At 51.9% G+C, this 24,244-nt stretch overlaps 3 protein-coding genes across 11 annotated transcripts in view; 2 read left to right on the top strand and 1 right to left on the bottom strand.

Moving 5' to 3' along the window:
- The window catches only part of DIP2A (disco interacting protein 2 homolog A), a 116,908-nt gene extending 108,151 nt beyond the window's left edge, over positions 1-8,757 (top strand). For 5 of the 7 annotated variants that reach the window (XM_043593340.1, XM_043593339.1, XM_043593335.1 and 2 more), the window contains 7 exons: positions 536-565; positions 1,414-1,475; positions 2,151-2,208; positions 4,051-4,125; positions 5,321-5,495; positions 6,156-6,279; positions 6,792-8,757. In XM_043593340.1, coding sequence (XP_043449275.1) covers positions 536-565; positions 1,414-1,475; positions 2,151-2,208; positions 4,051-4,125; positions 5,321-5,495; positions 6,156-6,279; positions 6,792-7,044 — 777 coding nt within the window. In that variant the 3' untranslated portion in view covers positions 7,045-8,757. The remainder of the gene's footprint in view (positions 1-535; positions 566-1,413; positions 1,476-2,150; positions 2,209-4,050; positions 4,126-5,320; positions 5,496-6,155; positions 6,280-6,791) is intronic. The other 2 variants (XM_043593338.1, XM_043593337.1) reach the window with 1 other exon arrangement.
- Positions 8,758-13,994: 5,237 nt separating this feature from the next.
- Positions 13,995-24,244, top strand: part of PRMT2 (protein arginine methyltransferase 2) — a 71,857-nt gene continuing 61,607 nt past the window's right edge. Inside the window, exons 1-2 of one of the 2 annotated variants that reach the window (XM_043593326.1) lie at positions 13,995-14,338; positions 22,214-22,330. The gene's annotated coding sequence lies outside the window, so the exon portion shown is untranslated. The remainder of the gene's footprint in view (positions 14,339-22,213; positions 22,331-24,244) is intronic. The other variant, XM_043593327.1, reaches the window with a different exon arrangement.
- Positions 14,375-21,317, bottom strand: S100B (S100 calcium binding protein B). Of its 2 annotated transcripts, none has more exons than XM_043593333.1 (3): positions 21,189-21,317; positions 17,873-18,011; positions 14,375-15,612 (listed from the first exon to the last, which is right to left on the bottom strand). In XM_043593333.1, the coding sequence occupies exons 2-3, from the start codon at positions 18,008-18,010 to the stop codon at positions 15,472-15,474; spliced, it is 279 nt and encodes a 92-aa protein (XP_043449268.1). In that variant the 5' UTR covers position 18,011; positions 21,189-21,317; the 3' UTR covers positions 14,375-15,471. The 2 variants fall into 2 exon arrangements, with proteins under 2 accessions (XP_043449268.1, XP_043449267.1); XM_043593332.1 differs by having other exon boundaries at positions 21,151-21,278.

Raw genomic sequence — 24,244 nt, 5'->3', positions numbered from 1 at the left:
CCGGGCTGTTGCCAGGCTTCCGGGGCCTTTGCTCAGCCCTGGTCCTCGGCCCGTGGCGCACCTGCCGGACACAGGGCAGGTCTTACATGCAGAGACTGTCCTCCTGTTCTCCTGGCATTGCTGCTGATGTCCTCTCAACCTTGAAGACTGCTATCCTCTCCAAGCCACAGACCCTTGCTATGTGGCAGGAGGAGGTGGGCTAGGGTCCCCTCCTAATAGCCCTCTCTAGTGTAGAAAGTATGGCTGAGCATCGGTCAGGCTGTTGATGCACAGTTAGCGGCTCTAAGTGAAGACCTTAGTCTCTGCTCAGCATTTACTCGATATTGGAAGGTATCTATTCTATTGTCGGCGCGTGGGATGCCACGTATGATTGCGAAAATCTTAATGGATTGTTCATGTTTGCGCTTTGAGATGCAGTGACGTATTTTGCTTTCTCTTACTGTGTGTTTCTCACGTGGCCTGTTGCTTTCTGTTTGTGTTTCCTGTGGCTGTCTCCTCCCTGTCTCGCTCTGCTGGCCTTCTTTGCCTCTGTCAGCCCAACAGGCTGGGAAAGCTGGCTGAGCAGGTACGACCTTGACCTCAACCTCAAGGCACCTCTGTGCTTCCCCCATGAGTTCATGTGACCTTCTTGTGAATTCCAGACAAATACATGTTTCTTTTGCTGTCTGACTTTGCTCACAGTGGATGTTATTGGCATGTTATATAAAAGCTCCCTTGAAACCAAATATAAGAGCAAAGCTATTTTCAAAAGAATTTAACAGTCCTAGCGTTACCTCTGGAGGAAGGGCAGTGTTTGGTCTCAAACAATCATTGTTGTTTTAATTCCAGGGCAGACATAGGTTACACTGTCTGGCATCTTTAGACAGTGATGTTGACCAGAGTGTCCATTTAATTCGATGTTTCTTATCGATTAAATGGAACATATAACATCCTCGGCAGGACCAGTGCCCAAGTGTCTGATGAGAGGAGAGCAGGGAGACGTCCTTCGGGCCGATCCCTGAAAGAGCCTCTGCCATGCTCAGCCCTCAGGAGAACCCGGTCAGCTGGTGAGAGGCCAGGCCCAATCTGACGGCTGGTGAAAATGCCTTCCAAAACCTACGGTGGTGTTTTCACCAAGCACAGAGTATAGGGACCAGCAGGAACAGACAAGCGTTAGAGCGGACATGTAAAACTGCAGGATTTGAGATTTCCAGTCAGTGTTATTGGACAAGTCTCTGAGTGTTGTCAAGCCACATAGATGTTTGGACAGAAGCCATCCATGCCCCTGGGCATGCTCAGTGCCCTGAGCAGAGCAGCTGCCTTCCTGGGCGTCCCCTGAGGACCCAGGAAGAGCTGTCACACGGCTTGTGCCCGTGTAGATGGGGACACACTCCTGAAAATGAGATGAAGGTCCTCTGCTGCTCTCCTTTCCAGGGCACGGCCGGCCCGGACCCCACCACCGTCTACGTGGACATGAGGGCGCTGCGCCATGACAGGTGAGGGCCCGCCACGCCCACAGGTGAGGTTCTGCAGGCTGGGTCTGCCGTGACTGGACCTCTCAGCACCCCGGCGTTGGCAGCTGGCTGGCTGAGTCCCCTGGGGGAGCCTGGGCTTCCTTCTTGTTCCCTTGTGTCAGCACAGCTCAGGCAGCATCCCTGTATCTGTTGTTCCCATGACCAGGAGGGATGATGTCAGGTACGAACACTTGGCATGTGTCTTCTCGTGGGATAGAAAACAGGCAAACCAGCCAAGGCAAGGATGTTTTCCACATGATACCGTTTTAAGACAGGACTTAGTTTTTACATCAGTAAATGTGTGCTGGGGGCCACGGTATGTACCTGTGAGTCTGGGTCCCTCCCAGCTCTGAAGCTTGATCCTGGCTCTGGATCCTCACACGTGGCCATGCTGCAGCTTGAGGTAAACAGTGGTGAAGCCTCCTGAGGTGGGACCAGCCGGTCCAGGGAGGGCCCCGAGAACCCTAGAGCAAGCCCCTACCCTGAGCGGTGGCATGTAAGCCAGGCAGCTGGGGCTGGCGCATGTGGAGCTGGTAGTCGCTGCTCCAAGGTCACAGCAAGGTCGTGAGCAAAAGCCTGGAGGTGTGGTGTTGTCCACTGACTGACCGTTACAGTGATAATCAGTTTCTGATTACCTTTTCCCTTGTTAATTTTTAGGGTACGTTTGGTAGAACGGGGTTCTCCACACAGTCTGCCATTGACGGAGTCTGGAAAGGTAGTGGAAGCTGGGACTTACACCCAGGTCCTTTCTTATGTTAGCCCCTGGTGGGTGCTGAGGGCTAAAAATGTCCTAATGGGGGCACCTGGGTGGCTCAGTCGGTTGAGCGTCCGACTTCAGCTCAGGTCGTGATCTCACGGCCTGTGAGTTCAAGCCCCGCGTCGGGCTCTGTGCTGACAGCTCAGAGCCTGGAGCCTGCTTTGGATTCTGTGTCTCCCTCTCTCTCTGACCCTCCCCTGTTCATGCTCTGTCTCTCTCTGTCTCAAAAATAAACATTAAAAAATAATAATAAAGAATAAAAATACAAATGTCCTAATGGACACAGGTCAACTGTGGTTGGGACTGGGCTGATGCAGAGGGCTCCTCTCCTCCCCACTAGCACACACAAGGACACCTCTGAGCTAATGCCTAGAATGGGAGGGCTTCAGGTACAGAAGCCCAGAAGGATCTCCCACTGTGGGGCTTGAGGCCATGGGCCTCTTGGCTCGGGGCCCGATGCCTTCACGGGTATCTGGAGGGCAGGCGTCCTCAGAACCAGGGAATGTTTGAGGAAAGAAGAGTACCCACACGGCCCTACCAGGCAGTGATGAAGATGGGGATATGGCCTGGGTGCTTTGACTAAGCTGCTGGGCACCAGGAGACAGCAGGTTCGAGGGTGGGGCTGTGTCCCCAGTGTGGCCAGGAACAGACAGCCCCCAATCATAGGGCTTCCCACGGCTCTTGCCGCACATCGTGGTAGGGTCGAGAGCATAGGTAGCGACCTGTCCCAGACCTACACAGTCCCAGAGGCGAGACGTGGAGGCTGGCATAGCTCATGCAGCCTGGAGGGGCTGCCCCAGCTCTGCTCACACACCCTGGTGGTCACAGCTGCCTCTAGGGAGGCAGGGAAGTACCCAGAGAGGGACAGGGCAGTGGGGCAGCAACAGGACCAGCCCGTGGGTCTATGGAGGGGTGGGTGTGGAGGGTGAATGGTCAGACTCCTGAGGAGGGACAGCCGCAGTGACGTGGGGCAGAAGTCTCAGCTGTTGCAAAGGTCCTGGAGTGGGAGTGGGAGCTGCAGAGGAGCCAGTGTGGCTGAAGCTTCGGGGGGAGGTGGGAGGGTGACCGTGGGCAACAGGGCCTGCATCCACACCTTCCCGTGACCCTTTGACCCTTCCCACCTGCCTGGAGGTCCCCACTGACCTCTGTTTCATATGGGGAAGCCACCTGAGACAGAACAGGTATCTGGGTGGCCTGACAGGGGCCCAAGCTTGGGGTCCCCTGAGCTGAGGCACCTCCCCTGGAGTGTTCTCCAAGGCTCCTGGGGAAGAGCCGGTGCCCCCGTGTGCCTGAGCCAGTCGTGCCCTGTTAGCTAGCTTCCTGGTGCAGGACTGGGGCTCATGGGGCCGACAGAGCCCCTTGCAGGCAGGCGTGGTGTGTGGACGGCACCCCACATTCGTGTGCCCTACAAGGGGCAGGTCGTCTTCTTGTGTCCTTAATGAAAGACCTCAGGTACGGCAGATGCTTACGGAAACAAACCCTCCTCACCCCTCTTGAAATCCAAAATATGGTCGGTTCTTAGGAACTGGGATAATTTTGCTAAGATTCACTATTTATTTTATCTATTAAAGGGTCTCTTATGGGGGTGGCTGGGTGGCTCAGTCCATTATGTATCCAAGTCTTGATCTCAGCTCAGGTCTCGATCTCAGGGTCATGAGTTCAAGCCTGGTGTGCACTGGGGCATGTAGCCTACTTTAAAAAAAAAAAAAAGTCTCTTATTTCGATTAAAATTCAAAGTCAAGTTTAGGTTGGTTTCTAACCATCCCCATCATTAACATGTGCACGTCACTCTCCTTCCAGATCCTCCCTGGGGTAAAAGTCATTATCGCGCACACGGAGACCAAAGGGCCCCTTGGAGACTCACACCTGGGAGAGGTAAGGTAGGGGACCCGGAGCCCCCATGGCCTCAGCAGCTGTCCCTTCCCTTCTCCCCTATCCGTCCCAGAGTCGGGAATTCTCAGCAGAGGATTTTGGGTCCTGCAGGATGAAGCCCACCCCAGGGTTGCCCTCCAGCAAAGGGAAACCTCAAGTTCTGTAGGAACTGGGGGGCCTGAGGAGCTGCACAGAAACTGCACCTCCCCTAGAAAAGCAGTCCCTGAGGGAGGGTCCTTGACGCCCAGAGGGTGCAGGCTTTGCACGAATGCGTGGGAGTGGGTCTAGAGTAACGCGGGGCAGGGGGGACTGTCCCCCAGGAGCCTAGTAGAGGCCCGAGTTGGTCTGTTATGATGGGTTCCAGGCCTGCGGGCATGCCAGGAGGGCACAAGGACCCTTGTGGTCCTGGCGGATGGGGGTTCGGGGGTATTTACACAGGGCCTCCCGGGGGTCGCTCGGTGTCCCGATTGGAAGGTGTGCCTGTGCCAGGGCTGGGTGTGGTCAGCATGGGGCCTCCCTCAGCCGTCCCTCTTGCTGGCCAGCTGGACCCTGGCCTGTTAGGGTAACAGTCTGCCCCCGAGATAGTCACAAAGGGTCTGTGCCAGGTTGGGAAACCCACCTCTTGGCAGAAGGCCTGTTGGCTGCCTGTGTCTAGAGCCAGGCGCTCAGTCTGGGGAGCAGACTGTGGGTCCTGGATGGGCCCAGTGTGTAGAAGGACTCCCTAGGGGACCCCACAACACTCTAGCACGGGTACTGCTAGCACGGGTGCGGCAGACAAGGGTGCGTGGATGCACGTGAACTTAGCATGTCTGCAGGGCGAGTGTAGTGGCCGTGCCCGCTCCGTCCTGTGATCCCTCAGCCCCTTCACCGGTCCCTCTGTGGATGTGGGACAAGCTCCCGACTCCTTCTCACTGTCAACAGTAGTTCAATGTGAGCAGCAGGGAGGCGCCTCTGTGAGCTCATCCGTGCCACAGAGTCCCACCGGTGGCTCCTAGGGCGAAGGAGGGGGCGCTTCGCTCCAAGGAGAGAAAAGCTGCTTGTCTGCTTTCTCTGTGCCTGCAGTTTTGCTCGAGCCAAAGACACTGAAACAACTCCCCCTCCCCCTGCCTTTGTTCACTCGGCCAGTGGCTGTCTCACGGCAGAACCTGTGCCCAGCATTTGTGATGTGCCAACATTCTTGTCCCCTGGGCCCCACCAGATCTGGGTGAGCAGCCCCCACAACGCCACCGGCTACTACACGGTCTATGGGGAGGAGGCGCTCCACGCTGACCACTTCAGTGCCCGGCTGAGTTTTGGAGACACACAGACCATTTGGGCAAGGACTGGCTACCTGGGTTTCCTTCGAAGAACAGAGCTCACTGACGCCAGTGGAGGTGAGGGTTACCTTTCACCCCCTGCACACGGGCCGCATGTGTGGTAGGGTCCGTCCACACCGCACGGGAGGCCTGCTGCTGTGGCCTGAGAGTCTGATGTTCATGCCTCAACAGCTCAGGGACTCCTGCTGACCCCTCACCCTGTGCTGTGAGCATGTATCTTCAGGTGCGGGGGTGAAGGACGTGGGGGTGCTCTGATAGCAGTTTTCTCTGAATATTACTGTTTTGCCACTGTGGGTGTCCCTCACTGGCCTTGGACCCTCGGCCTCTGCTGGTGGGGGTGTTAGTGATCAGGCCACCAGGCCCTCCCCTTGCATGACCCTGAAAGTTGCAGGGTCCCCTAGGCCACAGCAGGTTGACCAGATCGAGTCAGAACTTCTGGTGTCCCTACAGATGCTGCGTTGTTTCCAGACATGGTACAGATTATTTCTAAATATGTGTTCACACGTTGGCCTGACTTTCCTGAGGTGTTCCTGGCTGCAGAGGCGCCCTCGCGTGGGACCGAGGGGACGGCACCACCTCCAAGGAGGCCCAGTTGTCACCTGCTGTGTGGACAGCGGGCCCCTGTCCCACAGAGCGCGGCTCGGGGCTGCTGTGGATACGCGGAAGGTGCCGCCGTTCCCTGGGTGCCCTTCTGAGGTGTTTGCACCATGTTCACAGAGCGGCACGACGCGCTGTACGTGGTCGGATCTCTGGACGAGACGCTGGAGCTGAGAGGCATGCGCTACCACCCCATAGACATTGAGACGTCTGTGGTTCGAGCCCACAGGAGCATCGCCGAGTGGTGAGAGCCACGTCCCGCCCTGCCCGGTAGCCTCTGTCCCTGCAGCCTCTGTCCCTGCAGACGCTCTCCACGGGGGGTGTGCTGGCGGACACCTGCCTCTCCAGCAGCAGACCCCAAGCCTCTCTCAGCCTCTCTTTCTCGTTTCCTGACCACTTGTAAAGCAAGAGTCTGGCCCCCAAAACATGAGGTGTCTACAGTTATCCTGAAGTGTTTCTGTTTTTAATGTGAATTTTTAAATTTAAGTGGTCATGACTCACGATGACTTCACCTTGAAGGGAGCTTGAACTGGGACACATACAGCTTTCAACATCAAATAATACTATTGGTTCTTATGAAGGACTTCAATTAGAATAAAGATTCCCATAAAACACATTTAGCCCAACTTCAAATTATGTTGGGCAGTAGTGCAGGCCAACTACTCTGTACTTGCACCATTTCCCACTTGTCCATTTGCTCCCAGAAGCCTGTGCCCGTCCCATGCTGACGCCGTCTACCCCTCCCTGTCCCCGCAGTGCCGTGTTCACCTGGACCAACCTGCTGGTGGTGGTGGTGGAGCTGGATGGGCTGGAGCAGGATGCGCTGGACCTGGTGGCCCTGGTGACAAACGTCGTGCTGGAGGAGCATCACCTGGTCGTGGGTGTGGTGGTCATTGTGGACCCAGGTGTGATCCCCATCAACTCTCGGGGCGAGAAGCAGCGCATGCACCTGCGTGATGGCTTCCTGGCTGACCAGCTGGACCCCATCTATGTCGCCTACAATATGTGAGTGCCGCCTGTCGACCCCACGTTCCTGAGACAGGTGTGGTCCCCGGCCTCCTGGTGGGAGCCGGTCAGAGGTGTTGGGGCTTGTGAAGACACCACACTGTCTGCAGCCGCCAGAAAAGACTCCAGTCTTCATGGAATGCTGTGCCCTCTGCTTTTACGGACCCATCCCAAGGATCCCCAAATCTCATTTCAGGAGCCACTTCCTGACTATTTGAAGAAATGTTTTCATCTTCGAGGACCTTTGTCAGTCAGAATTTGAACAGGTGGGCGCCCGCGAGGGGGCCTGGAGTGGCTGCGGAAAGGGATCACGAGCGCTCTGCTGTGCTGCGAGTTTGCACTTGTTTTAGGCTAAAAATATCATTCTTGATTTTAAAAATTCACTTATTTATTCTCACTTCAAATGACAACTTCATGTATCGAATTCCTGCCAGAAAGAACTTGAGGCCCCTGGGGAGGAGCAGAGTGATGGCGGGAGGCAGTCCTGGCCTGCCCTCCCCACTCTCAGACCCGAGGCCCCGCTGTGGCCACACGGCACTGCCTCTGCTGGTTTCATTATTGAAACAGGTGTGCCCAGTCGTCTGCATTTGTTGTCACGAATACTCAGTAAGTGCCATTTGGGGCTGTCAGCTTAGATGCGTTGTTTGGGGAAGATTAACCAGCATTTAGTCTTAAACGACTGTCCCAGCTTTGTGACTTCATGCTGTGCCGTTACAGTACCTGTTGTGGTAACTCCACAATATGAATTCTCCTCGGTACATGGAATTGTGTTGAATTGTTACTTTTATTACAGTTCAACAGACTTGGAAGCGTTGGCGGCAGCGTCTGAGGCTTTCAGGTCGTTCGTGCTATTTGCCGAGCGCCCTGCATGCAGTCTGGGGGCTGCGGAGAGACCCCTGCCTGCCTGGCGTCCGCAGTTTCGATTGTGTGCCTATAAAACTTGGCCAAACCATATTCAGTTATTTTATTCAAACTTGATGAAACTGATGTAATATAGTAAACCTAAATCAAAGAAGAGAATGTAAAATCCTTTAGATACTTTTAAGAATTTGAAGCAAAGCTCAAACCTTAAGACAGATTATTTTTATATAGCTATTAAAGAGTGTGTTATGAAGTTGTGGGGTTTGGGGGGGACTGAGGGTGGGAAAGTTTATGAATTATGCATGCTTCCTAGGAACAACCAGGCTTTTCAGGAATTAGCCTGGAACAGTGCCTAACAAAGCTATTATTAATTCTCTACCATTTTAAATTCACCACCAAATGGGTCTGGCTAAGTGGGCGGACTCTCACATCCTACTCATATTTGGCTACGAATAGCACGTGCATAGTAGTTCTGTTGCTTGTGGTGTTGAGCTGCGGCTAGTATGTCACAGCATACTGGAATTCTAATAACTCTGTTGTAATTATGTACAGAATCTGTGTAACTTATTGTCTGACATACAGAGGTTCTAGCGGCGGACTAATGGACATTCCTTAGAACGGGATGGCCAACGGGGAAAAACTACCTAACCCTAATCTTAATGTTGTAGTTTTATAGCAAACAAATACTGTAAAATTTTTGTATTGAAAGGTCAGTGGCAGTAAGACAAGGTGTCTTGTAAATTCAGATTTTAAGAAGCGCATTAAAATGTTTTAAAAGTACTCTCTGGGGATTCTGTATATCACACTAAAATTTTTTTATATCATTATGTTAATAAAAGGTATTGACTATTTGTAATTCTGCACTTTGAAATGTGTGAAAATGTTTTTTAAATTACCCCATATAGGATGTATTTTATCATGCGTTTTTTTTTCTGAATTATAAAAGCATTTATGCCGATAGCATAAAATCTACAAAGCACATTCACATGTAAAGAAGAAAATTAAGATCTCCTATCATCCTACCTCTGATTAATCGCAGCATTAGTGTTTAACAAAAATCCTTTCAGGGCTTAATTTTTTCTTTTTAAAGATTTTTACAAAATTAGGATCATATGCTTTTATATTAGTTTTTGTACTTAATAAATTACAGACTTTTTAATCTATGATATATATCTTCTACATGTTTTAACAACTGTGTCTTACGGGTGTGCTGTGACTGAAGGTCGTTTTCCTCTCGCTGTCCACACCAGCACTGAACACTACACCTCAGCAGTGCCGAGTCCTCACACGTCCGCGGCGACAGGTGCTGCCTCAGGCGCAGGTCCTTCAGGCAGAGTGGACAGGTCAGAGGTCATGCCCTGTGAGAAGCGTTGGGTGCCTTCTGCCCTCCAGAAGGGTAGAAGGGCCTCTTCCAGCAGCCTGACAGGTTAAAATAAGTCCTTGCCAAATTACAGTCAAGTAACTGTCATGTGTAGTCACGTTAAAGATGTTTTCATGTGTCGTTTTTGTTTCTCATCTGTATTCGGATCCAGCAATTCTTACTGCACTCAAAGGTTTTTTGGTTGATTTGTAGGAACCATTTTACATTAAGAATCATCACATCTCAGGGCGCTTGGGAGGCTGTCAGTTAAGCAGCCAACTTTGGCTCAGGTCATGATCTCGCGGTTTGTGAGTTCGGGCCCCGCGTCGGGCTCTGCGCTGACAGCTCGGAGCCTGGAGCCTGCTTCCAATTCTGTGTCTCCCTCTCTCTCTCTGCCCCTCCCTTGCTTACTGTCTCTCTCTCTCTCTCTCTCTCTCAAAAATAAATAAACATTAAAAAAAATTTTAAGAATTATCACGTCTAGGGGTGCCTGGGTGGCTCAGTCAGTTAAGCGTCCAACTTCAGCTCAGGTCATGATCTCACGATTTGTAAATTTGAGCCCCACATTGGGCTCTGTGCTGACAGTGGGGAGCATGCTTGGGATTCTCTCTCTGCCCCTCCCTGACTCGTGCTTTCTCCCTCTCTCAAAATAAATAAATAAACTTAAAAAAAATTATGTGAGCAGGTGAGGGGCGGCCGGGGGTGGGGGTGGGTGGAGAGAGAGAATCCTAAGCAGGCTCCACAAGTCGGTGCAGAGCTTGAACCCACGAACCATGAGATCATGACCTGAGCTGAAATCGAGAGTCAGACACCCAGCCAACAAAGCCACCCAGGCACCTCTTAATTTAGGTTGTTTTTTAAAATGTTCTAATTATAGGGGCGCCTGGGTGGCGCAGTCGGTTAAGCGTCCGACTTCAGCCAGGTCACGATCTCGCGGTCCGTGAGTTCGAGCCCTGCGTCGGGCTCTGGGCTGATGGCTCGGAGCCTGGAGCCTGTTTCCGATTCTGTGTCTCCCTCTCTCTCTGCCCCTCGCCCGTTCATGCTCTGTCTCTCTCTGTCCCAAAAATAAATAAACGTTGGAAAAAAAAAAAAAGTAAATAAACATTTAAAAAATAATAAAAATAAAAATAAAATGTTCTAATTATTTTATGCAAACTATGGTTACTGGTGCTTAGTTTCAGATTATGAATAGAGCTGATTTGTTTCAGAGGACGCTCAGCACAGCCATAACCTCGTCTTCCACCCAGCCACCTTGTGGATGGAGCCTCTCCTTTGGGTGAGATGCCACGGAGGATACTGGGGCCCGATCCCGCTCACCCAGCTTGTAAGCTGATGGTTTTCCAAGCTAGGAGAGGCAAGCTGAGAAGGCAAGCTCAGTGCGATCCTGTCTCCACTGATTGCTGAGCTCCGAAGGCAGGCGTGTCACTCAGCAGTGTGCCATTGTTCCTGATGAGGGAGCGTGGGGCAAGCTGAGGGTGAAGTACAAGCAAGCACCCCTACCCCCGGGTGGGATCTGTAGGATACCCCTCAGACACTCCTGGCCACCCAGAACAAAGGAAAGGGGTTTTAGTGCTTGCCATGGTGATGTGGGAAACTAAGGCAAGTGAAAACTTAAATTCCCTTACTGCCTACAGCCCATTAACAAGTCCTTGAGACCGGCAGAGTGACCTTCCTCTAGGAGTTGAGCTGCCTGGATGAGGACACTTTGCCGGGGGCAAAAGGGAATCTTTCCTTAACTTTATCCCGACCCCCCAGGATCCTGTAAGTCTACTTCCTTTATCTCAACTGCCCCAAGATATATGCTGGCAATCATACTCCAGGCTTGTGGCCCCCTGATCTACATCAGAAGGGTCTCATAACTGAGATTTTACTAAACAGTAATAAATGACATTTCCCTAACTTCTAGCCCCTTGAGGTCCTGGAAACCTTGTTTCCAAAATCCATTAGACTTACGCTGTCCCTGACCCCCTCCCAACCTGAAGGTATATAATAAATCACTCCTCACAACCCCAGTGCAGCTCTTTCTGCCCTCGGGTCCTGTCCCCATGCTTTAATAAAATCACCTTTTTGCACCAAAGATGTCTTCCAAGAATCCTTTCTTGGCTGTCAGCTCCGAACCCCACCATGGCCCCACAACCCCATCATTTGGCACCCAACGTGCGGCTTCGCGTCTTTTCATCTGGTCTCTGAACCGGTGCAAACTTGGTAAGTACTCTTTCCTTCCTTTACTCTCATTTCAGAGGCTTTTCAAGGAGTAAAGCCTTATCGCTCAGGCCACAATCCTTGAGCTGTGGCTACTCTATGGTGAGGAGAAAGCCTGCCTCTTGGCTGGAAGTTAGTCCCCCCGCTGGAATGGTAGTAAGATCCAGAAACTCGATGCCCTCTCTTTATTCCTGTCCTTATACAAAGTTGTCTGTCTTGGGCACAGGACAACCACCTAAGTCACCAGGACGGCTGCTCCATGTGAGGTTTCCTCTTCATTGGTTGAATGTGATCCCCTCCACATATCTGGTCTAGCCACTTCTGGCCGGGGACCTCCACTGGGAGCCCATCGAAACCAGTACTGGATTGAATCAAAACCCAACCAGCGAGGGTCGCCTGGGTGGCTCAGTTGGTTAAGTGTCTGACTTCATTCAGCTCAGGTCATGATCTCACAGTTCGTAGGTTCGAGCCCCACGTCAGGCTCTGTGCTGAGAGCTCGGTGCCTGGAGCCTGCTTCAGATTCGGTGTCTCCCTCTCTCTCTGCCCCTCCCCACTCGCACTCTGTCTCTCAGAAATAAACAAACATAAAAATAAAAAAATGAACGATGCAGCGTTCCCATCCTTGAGGTCCTCAGTGACCGACTGAGTGGCATTTGCTCCTGGCTTCAGCCAGGAGCTGATCTTCCCTGGTGATGCCTGAGACAGGTCGTTGCCCCAACTGGACACCTCGCCCCTGCCCACTGCCCACCTGGAAATGCCTGCGGCAGCTTCTAGATAGTCAGACCAGCAGTGCCGGCCAGGAGCCTTGTGGGGACGTTAACCACCTGTTCCCAGACCTAGCCTGGAGGTGAGGGCGGGTCACCCCCAGCCGAGGTCAGAGGAGGATGATGGGCATTTTACAACCTGGAATGAGGGGTCTTTGTGCTAGGAAGCCCCCAGGAGCCCTGGAGGTGGCTGTGCAGACATGCTGAGAAGCAGCCTCCCTCCTCAGGGTGAAGGTGCATCCCTTGGATGGGGGAACCACCAGGGACACTCAGCAGTGGCTATGGCAGGCTCGCTGGGGGCCAGTACACTCCAGTTGTTCCTGTCTGGTCTGCAAGCCGGGTGGACATCTGGGGACTGAGTCACCTTGAGATTCTTGGATCCGAGTGGGCAGGGGAGGTACCAGCAGGGACTCACCCAACTTCTGGCTGACGCAGCAGGCGGCCCTCTGGTGATGAACACACACCGTGTGAGCTGTAGCCCAGAGCCCGCTTGCCAGCCTCCTCCCTCTGGCACCTTGACCCCTTTGTGCAAGGCATATGCCAGCTGCGGCCGAGCCGGACAGCTGTGCTGGACCCTCTGGTCCTCCCAGACCTGCTCCTCGTCCTGTGTTCCCGCCCCAGCTGTCCCAGCACTGACCCTGGTCCCGGACCGGCTGTCCTCACTGGCCTGCAGTGCACCTTCCTTTCAGAGCAGCCGCTCCTACCTTCCTCTTCTCTGTGAAGCAACTTCCCTGTGTTCTCTGGACCCGCCTGTGCTTTGTCACACCTTGCACATTGTGAATTTCAATTTCTCTGCCATGTTCTTTTTTTCTTTTTTTCTTTCTTTTTTTTTTTTTTTTTTTTTTTTTTTTTTTTTGAGAGCGTGTGGGAGACGGGTAGAGGGGGAGAGAGAGAGAGAGACAGAATCTCAAGCAGGATCTGAGCCCAGCTCATGACCCTGGGATCATGACCTGAGCTGAAATCAAGGTGGCTCAACTGACTGAGCCCCCCAAGTGCTCCATTCTCTGCCATTCTTAAATAAACCCATTTTGCTGGTGATTTTACTGGCTGTCTTTTTTCCAAGGTCAAGATCTGCAAGGCTCTATGGGGCCAGGATGGTGGGACAAGCAGGTGCCAGTGACCATGTGGGGAGCAAACCTGCCAGAGCACAATGGAGTGTCCCAGACGCCTGTCCTGACACACTGCTCCCCCTCACGGGGGGGGGGGGGGGCGGAGGGAGGGGAAGGGTGGAGGGAGGGCTCGGAAGGCAAGCCATGGGTCGGGGGGAGAAGGGAGGGGACTCTGGAGACGGCCCCTACGAGCTGGCTTCAGCCCCCAGCCCCAAATGCCTGGGCGGCCACTTTGGTCTCCGCTTCTTCCCAGCCCGTACAGGCACCACCCCCCATCCCCCTGGGCACGTGACCGGCCAGACCAATCACAGCTCGGCTCCCGAGGATTAGCCCATTAGTAGATTAGTCCGGGGGAGGCCACCCCGACGCCAACCAGGCTGGAAGTTCCTGGCAGGACCCCGTGGCCGGGGGTTGTCCCACCTGGTGCTTCCCTGCCCCTCAGCTGCCCTCCTCACCCCCACCTCAGCCCTCACCCTCACTCCTACCTCATCACACCCCTCCTCACCACTCCTGCTTCCCCTCTCCCTCGCCCCGGCCCGAACCCTCCTCCTCACCCCCACCTCACCAGGTACCTCCTCACCCCTCTCTTCACACCCCTCTTCACCACTCCTGCCTCCCCTCTCCTCACCCCTCCTCCTCACCCCCACCTCAGTGCACACCACCCCTCTCTTGGTGTCTCCTCCTCAACCCTCTTACCACCCTCCTCCACCCAGACCCCCCCACCCCCCTCACCCTGCATCATCCCTCCCTCTCACCCTGCCTCACCTCCATCTCACCACTCCTTTCCACCCACTTCCTTCCTCATCACACTGCTCCAGGCACCTTCTCACCCCTCTGCACCCTGCCCCATCTGTGCCGCTTCCCTTCACACCACACCCCTGCCCACCCCACGCCCATCCAGTGTCCCTGGCCCTGTGCACCTGCCCTGGCTTTGGGGAGTGCAGTGTCTGCGGTGACGATGATGCCAGGCCATTGACTTCACTCCTCTTTCCAGGTTTGCAGGTATTTCACTTGGTTTCGTGTTTAAGGGCTACGGAGGATTGTTACAGGTCTCTTTTTATTTAATGCAAATACAAGCAATCAATTGGTTTATGAATTTCCAAGTCTGGGCACTTAAAAAAAAGCAGCAGAAAAAGGGGTGGATGAGGTTAATTTGAATTTTCCTGGAAGTGATTGTTAATATTTAGGACACATTTGAATTCGTGGACACCCAAGCATAAAGTTCAGCTTTGCACACGCACTGACTCTCCCAACAGCCGTGGGCAGACCCCGGCCGGGCACAGACAAGCGGGGAATGACACCAACAGACCGGACACGTCCCTTTAGGAACCCACCGCCTTAGGGACAGGAGAGGAGGCCAAGCAAAGAGAGTTACTTGCACAACGCCTGTCTCCCGAGACGGGAGCGGAACCCTGCTCGGGCGGGCGGTGCTCCCCCTGCCGCTCACGCGTCCCCCCACAGACCCAGCGAGCTGTGAGCCTCTCAGGGGAGGTGCGCTGAGTGTGGAACTGTGACCCGCAGTTGCGGTCAGAATTAAAATGCCAGTACTTGGTGGCTTGGGAGACATGTTCCTCCTTTAGGGCCGTTAGTATTGAGTATTTCCCCGGGGTCACAGCTCACCACAGCTCATCGCTGTCACCGCGCCGCCACGATGTGCCCCGCGCACATTCCTGTGCGCCGATGATAACAGATTTAAGGGAGGGCAGCCTTTTCGAAGGATGGTGGGCAAAACTTTGTGCGTTTGGCAATGGTGGAGACTTAAGGAAGCCACCAGTGTCCAGGGCCGTTTTTGGTTCCGGTTTGATCTTTCTGGGTTAGGGTTCTCCACAGCCGTGCCGGCGGGTGGAGCACACGCTCCGTGACCGTGACCGAGAACCCACTCTCCTAAGCGGTCGTGACCGAGTCCCTGGGGCCAGTCAGCTAACACGTGTGCCTAACGGAGCAGGGATAGTGACGGGGGCCATTGGAAGACGGCCCTTGGAAAGAGGTTTTCAATTTGTCATTGACAAAGCGAATCAAGCTTCCTAGTTAGCTACAACACGGCTGGAAAGCTCAGCTCCTACTAGCCTGCAAGCCCTTGCCCTCTGCGTCCTTGTGTGACCTTCGTCTCTGCCACAGGAACAGCTCTCTCCGTTTCACTCGTGTTCAAAGAACTCGTGGCAGGCAGTGGTAACCATGGCGACGAAGGCCATAAATTCCTGGAAATCACATTCGCCGTCTCCATCATTGTCCAGAGTTTCCATGACTTTGTCCACCACCTCCTGCTCCTTGATTTCCTAGGAGATAGAAGAGACATTGCCCATCTTGGTTTTAAATGAAGTTTAGAGCCATCAAACCGTGATTAATCGTTGGCTCGCCTTAATAATTTGTATCAGAAGCAACTTAAGATGTAAAATGCAAAATACCAGAAAGCCTTTTCCTGTGACCAGGGGGCTCCCGGCTGGGCAGAAGTCTCTGGGGGTCCGGGCCTTCTCTTCTACCTTACTTTGAGTCTGCTGGGCCCCAGGCTACTTGAAAAGACTCAATGGAACAACCAGTTCGAAAAACTGCAGCTTGTGCTCCACTATACTTAAAACACACGTTCTAAATAAGCCCGAGCGTGTTGTAAGCAAACATCTTGGAAGAAAAAACGAACTTTTGGTTCCGCCCAAGGTTTTCACTGTTTCTGCGTGTGGAAGTCCTTATTTGTTAACTCCTTGTGTTCTTTTTGCCATTTGAGTTGCTTTCTGGCATCATGGTACTTTTCCGATGACTCTGCTGCCCAACCCTGAAACCCAGTAAGTGGTGTGAGAGGAGCCAACGCTGCGCAGGGCTACACACGTGGTGGGAACGGCGGGGCACGAAGAGCAGAGAGCATAAGTGCGCTGGTTCGGAATGGCCGGGCCCCGGAGCAAGACGGCCCGCCCGGAAGCAGTCGCGTGTAGCTGGCTGGATATAAAAACGTGAAGGACTGATTCCAGTGGGGTTGGATGGGACCTGGAAACATCTGCCTCAGACAGAGGGGAGCAGTACACTCTTTCAATCCCATTATAGATTTGCCTCCAGCCTGGAATTACCCTGACAAAACTAGGCCAACAAATGTTCATGACATCTTGATGTGCTTGCCATGAACTATGTATCTTTTATAAATTGTGGTTCCCACATGCTAAGTTTTTCCTGTTATAAAATTAATAATTATTGGTAAGTACTTTCACTGTATGTTTGGTACTTGACCAACACTATCTCATTTCATCCTTAGAACAATCCTTGTTACAGAAGAAACTGGGACTTTTGATTGTTAGAAGGTGGAACTGGTGGGAGAACTGAACGTGCAGGTGGCCAACTGCCACTTGAACTTGCGTGCCTGAGAAAATGAGTCTTGGAATCGGCCCCAGAGATGCCCCCTACCCCTAAGCGCACAGGCGCCTCCTCTGACCTGGCGGTGCCATTCACAGCGATGGAGAGTTGGGTCGGGGCGTGGACAGGAGAACCCGCCAGCCTTGCTGCTGGACCCTGGGGCTCATCATGCACTGAGAGGCTCAGCTGGCTCCGGAGGGGGGCTCTTTGTCACCGTGCAGCCGGGCCGTGTCCTGGTGCTCTGGCATCTTCCCCGGAATTAGCTCTTGGTCAGACCTTAGTGCCCTGGTTCATTGTTTGGCCATTTCCTGTGTGTGTGATTGGTCACTTTGGTGAACTTGGTTCTGGACACTAAAGGAAGGTCAGGTGCCAGGTGGATTGCAGTTCAGTGCCTCGAGGGTATGAGACTGGTATGCAGTGGAGACAATGGGTGACTGACCCTCAGGCAGTGGAGATTGTGGGCGGGGAAGTGAGTCCAGGTATCTGGACCTACTTCCACCACCGGTTTATCGGGACCACTCACGCAGCTTCCTAAATTAGGGTCTTTTACTCCATGGATCCCCCTGAAAAGCCCGATAGCCTCCAGAGGGCACAGGGCCCTTCTCATGCCCTCAGTCAAGTAGGCTGTGGCCATTCATTGACGTGCCAGGTTGGGTGCCCCAGACGCGGAGGCCGTGTCCTCGGGCTTGTGTCTCTCCCAGTGGCAAACATAGTGCTTGCTCAGTCATGTTTGCTGAGTGGATGGCATCCGCTGGCAGATGCTAAACCTGTAGCTAAAGCAAAAACAGTCCTTTCCTCAAATCAAGAGCCTATCTTTAACATCTTTCTTGTATGTTAATTGTGGCCCATGATAAGTCATGAGTATATTTTTCATCCCATTCTGTCATTATTGCTGTAAATCCTTAGATTTTTCATAGAAGAGTCAGCATTATTTGGAACCTGTGCTATTGCCTTTGAAATAGCAGTTTTTCCTTGCTGTTCCTACTATACACAAAACAGATGAAAATGAAAACAGCGGGGTCATCTAAGCTAGCCTCTCTAGTGAGGGTTCAGTTGCACAAACAAGTTTTCAGAAGCATCCTAGGAGTCCTGAAATGTAACTGGAATCACTTTCAGGGAAGCTCAAAAGAGAAAGTGTCCAGGTGTTTTCTAAGTGGAGAAGAAAACGGCAAACTGTCGATTTTAAAAAGCAAGACTCACCTCTAAAAAATGGGAAAGCTCATTGTTGATGAGCTCCTTGAGTTCAGATTTCTTCAGCTTGTGCTTGTCGCCCTCCCTTCCAGAATATTGATGGAAAACATCAATGAGGGCCACCATGGCCTTCTCCAGCTCAGACATCCTAGGGGTCCACAAAGGAAAGATTCCTTCTCATGCTTTTTGCCTTGTTTGCACACAGAACAGTTAATGCATTCGCTCTACGGACCTCAACCCAGAGGAGGGGCTGGACTGGCCTTGGCTCATCTCCCCTGCAGGCTGAGAGCAGTTGTCCCGTCTGCCTCTCAGAGCCACTCCTGCCCTCCCCTCCCTTCTCTGTCCCCGTGGCCTCTGGCTTCTGGTTGGGTTTGGCCAATGGGAAACTTCAGCAAAAAGACTGTAGCGCAGGAGTGAGGGAGCCTGGGGGTCGATTCCTGCTTCCTTCCCAGTAGGCCACCCTCTGCCCTTGCAGGGCTCCAAGATGAAGTGACACAGTACAGGGGAGCAGAGCACTGACTGCAAGCTGTTAGAATTATCTAGAAGGAAGTAAGGTGGCCAGGGGCAAAATGAAGCTACAAAAATCAATAGTATTCCTGTATTCTACCAATAAACAATTAGAAAACATGGTAGAAAAAATCCTATTCATAAATTCATAAAGCAACACACACATATTACTTGAGAATAAGTTGAGCAAGAAAAGTGCAGTTTCTTGCAAATGACTCTAAAGATCATAAAAATGCAGGGACTTTCCTTTCTAATAATATATAAATTTAACTCACTTTAAATAAAAATCTTTAAGAGATTTATTTATTTATTTTTTTTGATGGGTGAGGAACATGACCAAAAAGCTGCAAAACTGAACTGGAAAAATGAACATGGCAGAATTGCCACAAACATTTTTGAAAAAGATCAATGAAAGATCCACAAAGACCAACCAGAATCAAAAATATATTATAAAGCCATAGAGAGTGAGGCTGGCTCTGAGGCAGGGATGCACAAATGGGGCAGGAGGCTGAGCCACAGCTGGGCACTAGCATTCCCCGCCCCCGCAGTGCTGGGAGCTGCTGTTTCTCTGCAGGTATCAGAGTATGAAACTTCCTACTTCACTCACCACATGTACCTCAGACCGTGGCCTGCAAGCAGGAAATATCTGTTTAATCCTGGGAATTAGGTACATTTTACAGAGGACGATTTGTCGATTGTTTCAAAAACTGAGACACTCAGCCAGAGAAATTTACCAACCTATGGCATTGAGTTCTGACCAGGACAAAATCTTTGGTCTATGACAGTTCAAAATAGATCTGAGACTCGGGCCTACAGCTCTGGGGGTACTTAGGGGGGCGGGGGGCAGGTCTGATGAGTAAGCCCTCCCCCCAGGTCCCAGAGGGAGAAGCCTCCACATCTGTCTGCCGGGTAGATTATATTCAATTTCTAGATCATTATTTGAAATTATCTGTGACTTTTAAATTCAGATTTCTGTTGATTAAAATGTCCCCCATCAAAAAACAAACAAACAACATAGATCTGAGAACTACATCTAATTGTGGAAAAATCATTCCCGTGTTGGACATGTCACTTACATCTAGAAAATAAACTGGAAGAAATTTTTAAAATTTTATTTATTTCTGATTTCTCAGAGAGAAAGGATTGAGGATTTTTGTCTTGACCTCATCTTTGCTAAAGTCACCCTATTAATAATCAGTATCCTTTTTTTGCCCTACAGTCCCTAAAAGTCAGCTCTATCACACATAGATAGAACAATTCAGATGGATTAAAATCTTTTAACATTTCATTCTTTCTTATCCTTTACATTCAGGTTTTCAATTATTGATTTTTTTTTTTGGAAACAAAACAAGAAACCCAAGAAACTTTTGCATCATTCTGATACTTCACAAAGTCTGTGATACGTCAGGGAAGGAGAGCTTAAGTTATTTTTTTGTGAAGTATGTATGACTAGTGGGATTTTTTTTTTAAGTTTATTTATTTATTTTGAGAGAGAGAGAATGCAAGCAAGGGAGGCGCAAAGAGAGAGGGAGAAAGAGAGAATCCCAAGCAGGCTCTGCGCTGTCGTCTTGGAGCCCAGTGCGGGGCTTGAACTCGTGAACCATTAGATCACGACCTGAGCTGAGCTGAACGCTCAACCAACTGAGCCACCCAGGCACCCCTAGTGGGATTTTTTTGAAGGAAAGGCATAAAACATATTGCATATGTTTGAAAACTCCATATAATGTAATTTTCTTCATAACCACACTACAATTTTTTTTCCTTTTAAATTCTTCCTTTTGCTAAGAAACAATGGATGGTTTAAAGCTTATCTTTTAAGAGAAATGGAAATCAAATATCCATATTTCCTTTCCACTTAGTTCCGTGAATGTTATTCTTGCATTCATTTGCCTCTTATTCCTGCATTAATCTTTTTATGTGGAAAGCAAGAGGCGTCTGGGCTTTAACTCCTTTTGGAAGGACACAACACACAGGATGTGGTGAGGGGCTCCCCCCCGCCCCCCAGGGAAGCAGCCTACCTCCCTGAGAAATTCTAAGACTGAAGAAATTAAACCCACCAAAACTCTTTGACCGGGATTGTAATTTACTTGTAAAGACCTCCCAATTGTCATGTAATTTCTGGGTGGTGTCCAGGGGGACCCTGGCATTTCCTTGTTGAGGGAAAACTGAGAAGCGGTTGCAAACCCAGGACTCAAGCAACAGGAAAGGAAAGCATTTGTTTCTGAGTAGGGCTGACCTCACTCTGCTTGCCAGTCATGCTCAGCAGGAACCCTGCCCTTCAGAGAGTTAGGGAAGAAGCAACGTTTGTTAGTACCTCTGCGGAAATGTCAGCAGCCACCTCGAGCCACTGTCCTTGAGGGTTCTCTGATTTGCGGTGTAAAACTCAGGCAGAGTGAACCTCTAGCTGCCTAGAGTTGACGCATTCATGTCCACAAAGCAGTAATAAGGGAAGGAAAACTAAGATAAAAAGAGACTTATGGCAAACCATAAGAGGCTCTTAAATACAGAGAACAAACTGAGGGTTGATGACGGTGGGGGTGGCGGAGGGTGGGGGGAGGGTAAGTGGGGGATGGGGGTTAAGGAGGGCACTTTTAGGGATGAGCACTGGGCGTCATATGTCAGAGATGAATCTCTGGGTTCTGCTCCTGAAACCAAGACCACACTGGATGTTAACTAACTTGCATTTAAATTTAAAAAGAAAAAAGCTCCCCACGTATGAAATGCTGCCAATCATCCGAAAAGGGCTTTCCAACCTACACCTAGTTCCCACCCCACCCCACCCTCTCGGTTCCCTCAGGTTCTCCCTGAGTGTCCTCACGTCAGTGGCTCCTGGTGGCCGCTCCTGTCACCTCCTGGCTGTGGCGTCCAGAGTGGCAGGAGTGTTGTGGGGCGCCTCTTATTCCTCCTGGGTGGTGGGGCGCGGCGCTGCAGGCCCGGGCAGCCAATGGGGGCGGTGGGTGGGGGTGGGGGCAGCTGGCGGCCAGGCCCGCACACAGGGCTGCTTTGACCGGCGGCCACCCGGGGACTCGCTGGGGAGCCAGGACTGCGCTTGGGCCAAGGAAGAAAATGGCCCGTGGGGCAGGAAGTAGAGAGTCAGCTTTTTGTGCTATTTTTTAATTTATACATGAATACTGATGTTCCTCTAAAGGCAAGGTTGGGGGTGGGGCGAGGAGAGAGACCGAGTAATTGATTCAAACAAAGCAAATGTGCAGCCAAGACCGTGGCGCTTCCAAGGACAGGCTGAACACAAGGACGAAGGGCCCGCGGGCTGCTTTCCAGCGGAGAGGCCCCTGCGCCGTCTGCTGCCTCCCAGCCTTCCCCCTGCTCGCCCCCACTCGCCCCGGCCACCCCAAGGCGCCTGGACAGCACCCCTCCCCCCCCCCCCCCACTGAGAATGACTGCTCCAGAAACACATGGCAAAGCAGATCCCTGATATTTGAGGGTAACAGCCTCATTTAATGTGATGGAGGACACTCGCCAGGTGCACCCCAAGGCCTCCTCCCTCACCCTGGGGCGACCTCACAGACTGTCAGCCTCTGTTTTGCAGAGAGGTGCTGCTGGTGCTCCCCTCTCTGGGGCCTCACAGCAGCCACAGGAAAGCGGATCCAGACCCCCTGCCGTCCTCAGCTGTACCCTTCCTGAGTTGTTTCCAAGTGGAACCCCCAAAGGCAGCCGCTCCTTTAACCACATTACACAGAAAGCCGTGGCCTCATACTCCTCAAAGGACATCTGAATCAGAATCAGGGCCCTTCTGCTGACTCAGGCTCACAGCCGCCACGTTCGAAGGATCAGGACGCAAGATGTCCGTGGTCACAGCTGTTGTGTTGTCATCTGTTTTACCAGGAAATTCTTAACTATTCGACACCTGGAAGTATGTCCCGGAAACAGCACTGAGCTGCGAGCCTTGGGGCTTGAGCTGTCCCGTCCTAGACCCCCAGCCTGCACCCACACCTGCATGAGGTAGGATCTGAGTGGTGTGGTTTGATCCTATGTCCTTGGCTGCCCCACAGGTTGATGCCTGGTAAAGGGTCACATGCATGTGTGTTCTGTAAAGCAGGGGCACTGGGTGGTATGTGCCAGGCACTAGGCAGGGGTTCACCCTGTGTGCACCCTTCAGTGTACACAGAACAGCTTCAGCCCACTCCTGCAGAGAAAAAAGGAGTTTGGAATCTATTCATTCAACTACTGGACGCCTGAGCAAGGGGCCTGCCCTCTGGATACACACGGCACAGCCTCCTGGGACAGCCAAGTGGGACTTGTGCCTACTATGTTTCAGGCTCTGTGGGAGCAGAGTTGGGGGAGAGGGGTGCCAGGGCTCACAGGCTGGGAGAGGTTCCACCCTCTGGATGAGAGGGGCTTTCAAGTGCTATGGGGCCCCCGTGGTGGCACCCTGTACCCACCCACAGGACCTCACAGACACAAGACTTCACAAGAACAGGGGAGGGTGCATGTGACCTCACCAGCTGTCAGCACCACCTCTTGACAGAGGAGATACTTAGGGCAAATTAAAACCATCCTGGGAGAGGGATGCTCATGGCCCTCACCCACAAGGTTGTCTGGGGCCCACGGTTCCTCCTTGGCCTTCACACTTCCAGATGACCCTGGCCCCCTCTCCCAATTCCCTGACTTGGGGTCTCATCTCATTGGACTGGACCCCTGGTCTAGTCACATGTGACCTGCACATCCAGTCCCTACCCCTGCATTCCACAGGAGAGCCCTGCACTAAAGCAATGAGAATTATGCTCTTGAGTAGAACACGTAGGAAGCTCTTCATAGCCTACAGATGACCATGTGAGATGGTGCCTTTGGGACAGGCTTCCTGAATCTCAGTGGGGTGATGGCAGAGGGGCATACCAGTAGTCAGGATGCTTTGGTCCATGGAGATCTTTGGCAGTGGTTGTCTGATTACAGTGTCCCTGGGAATGAGATAGATGCACAGCCTACTCAAGCAGTCCTTAACCCACACGACAGGAAAAACTCCAGGTCTGGTAATCAAAATCTGACTTGAATCACCAGTGTGGAGAATTGCAGCCTGTCTCCCAAGTTTCCAGACTTAAGTTGGGTTGGACCCCGAGTCTCTTGATTGAAGGTGAGGCCAGGTTCCCTTGAGACAAGGCCCTGTACTTACTGCCAGTACACATTAAGAACCTTCATTTATACCTTCCCCAAGGGACCTGCAGCTACTCGCAAATGTGACCACATAGTGGAAACATTTAGATCTGAAAGGAAACACTTAGACCTCTCCACGGGTAATGACATATGGGCTCTGAGTTGGTCCTAATTCCTGGGGCAACAAAATGGCACCATGGCCCACTAGTCCATGTAGGAATTTGTGGTGGTCAGGTGATAGAGTCTTAACTAGACCAGCTCACAGTGGGCCCGGGAGGTGCACCTGAAAGTATAATCGAAACAGACATAGTTGGCCACTGGCAGAATCCCCTCACTGGCACTCTTACATGCCAGCTGAGGACCATTATGACAGGCAAAGCTAGGGGAACATTCCTAGAACTCCCCCTTGTTATCTTGACAGTAAACTGAGAAACACTGCACCCCTGGGAGAATTCAGAGATGAATGCCGTTCTCAAAGAGTTGACATAAGAAGGGGTGGTGATACTAAGCACAAACCCATTTCACTTGCCAGTTTGGCCTGTGCAGACGGCGTATGGATTAGGGAGAATGGGGACTGTCCCAAATGTGGTCAGCCGGTGGCTTCAGCTGCTGTGCCAGATGCAACATCTCTCCTGGAGAAGATCATCACAGGCCCTGGCACTGGGCATCTGTTTCTCAAAACCAATGTTAAGACCCACCAGAAATAGTTTGCTTTTACCTGGCAGGCTGCAGGCAGACCCTCACAGCATTGCCTCAGGGATACAT

The sequence above is a fragment of the Prionailurus bengalensis genome, chromosome C2 (genome assembly GCF_016509475.1).
Source record: "Prionailurus bengalensis isolate Pbe53 chromosome C2, Fcat_Pben_1.1_paternal_pri, whole genome shotgun sequence".
Taxonomy (NCBI): Eukaryota; Metazoa; Chordata; class Mammalia; order Carnivora; family Felidae; genus Prionailurus; species Prionailurus bengalensis.
The sequence above is the reverse complement of the archived record's forward strand: the minus strand, read 5'-3'. Positions and strand labels throughout refer to the sequence as shown.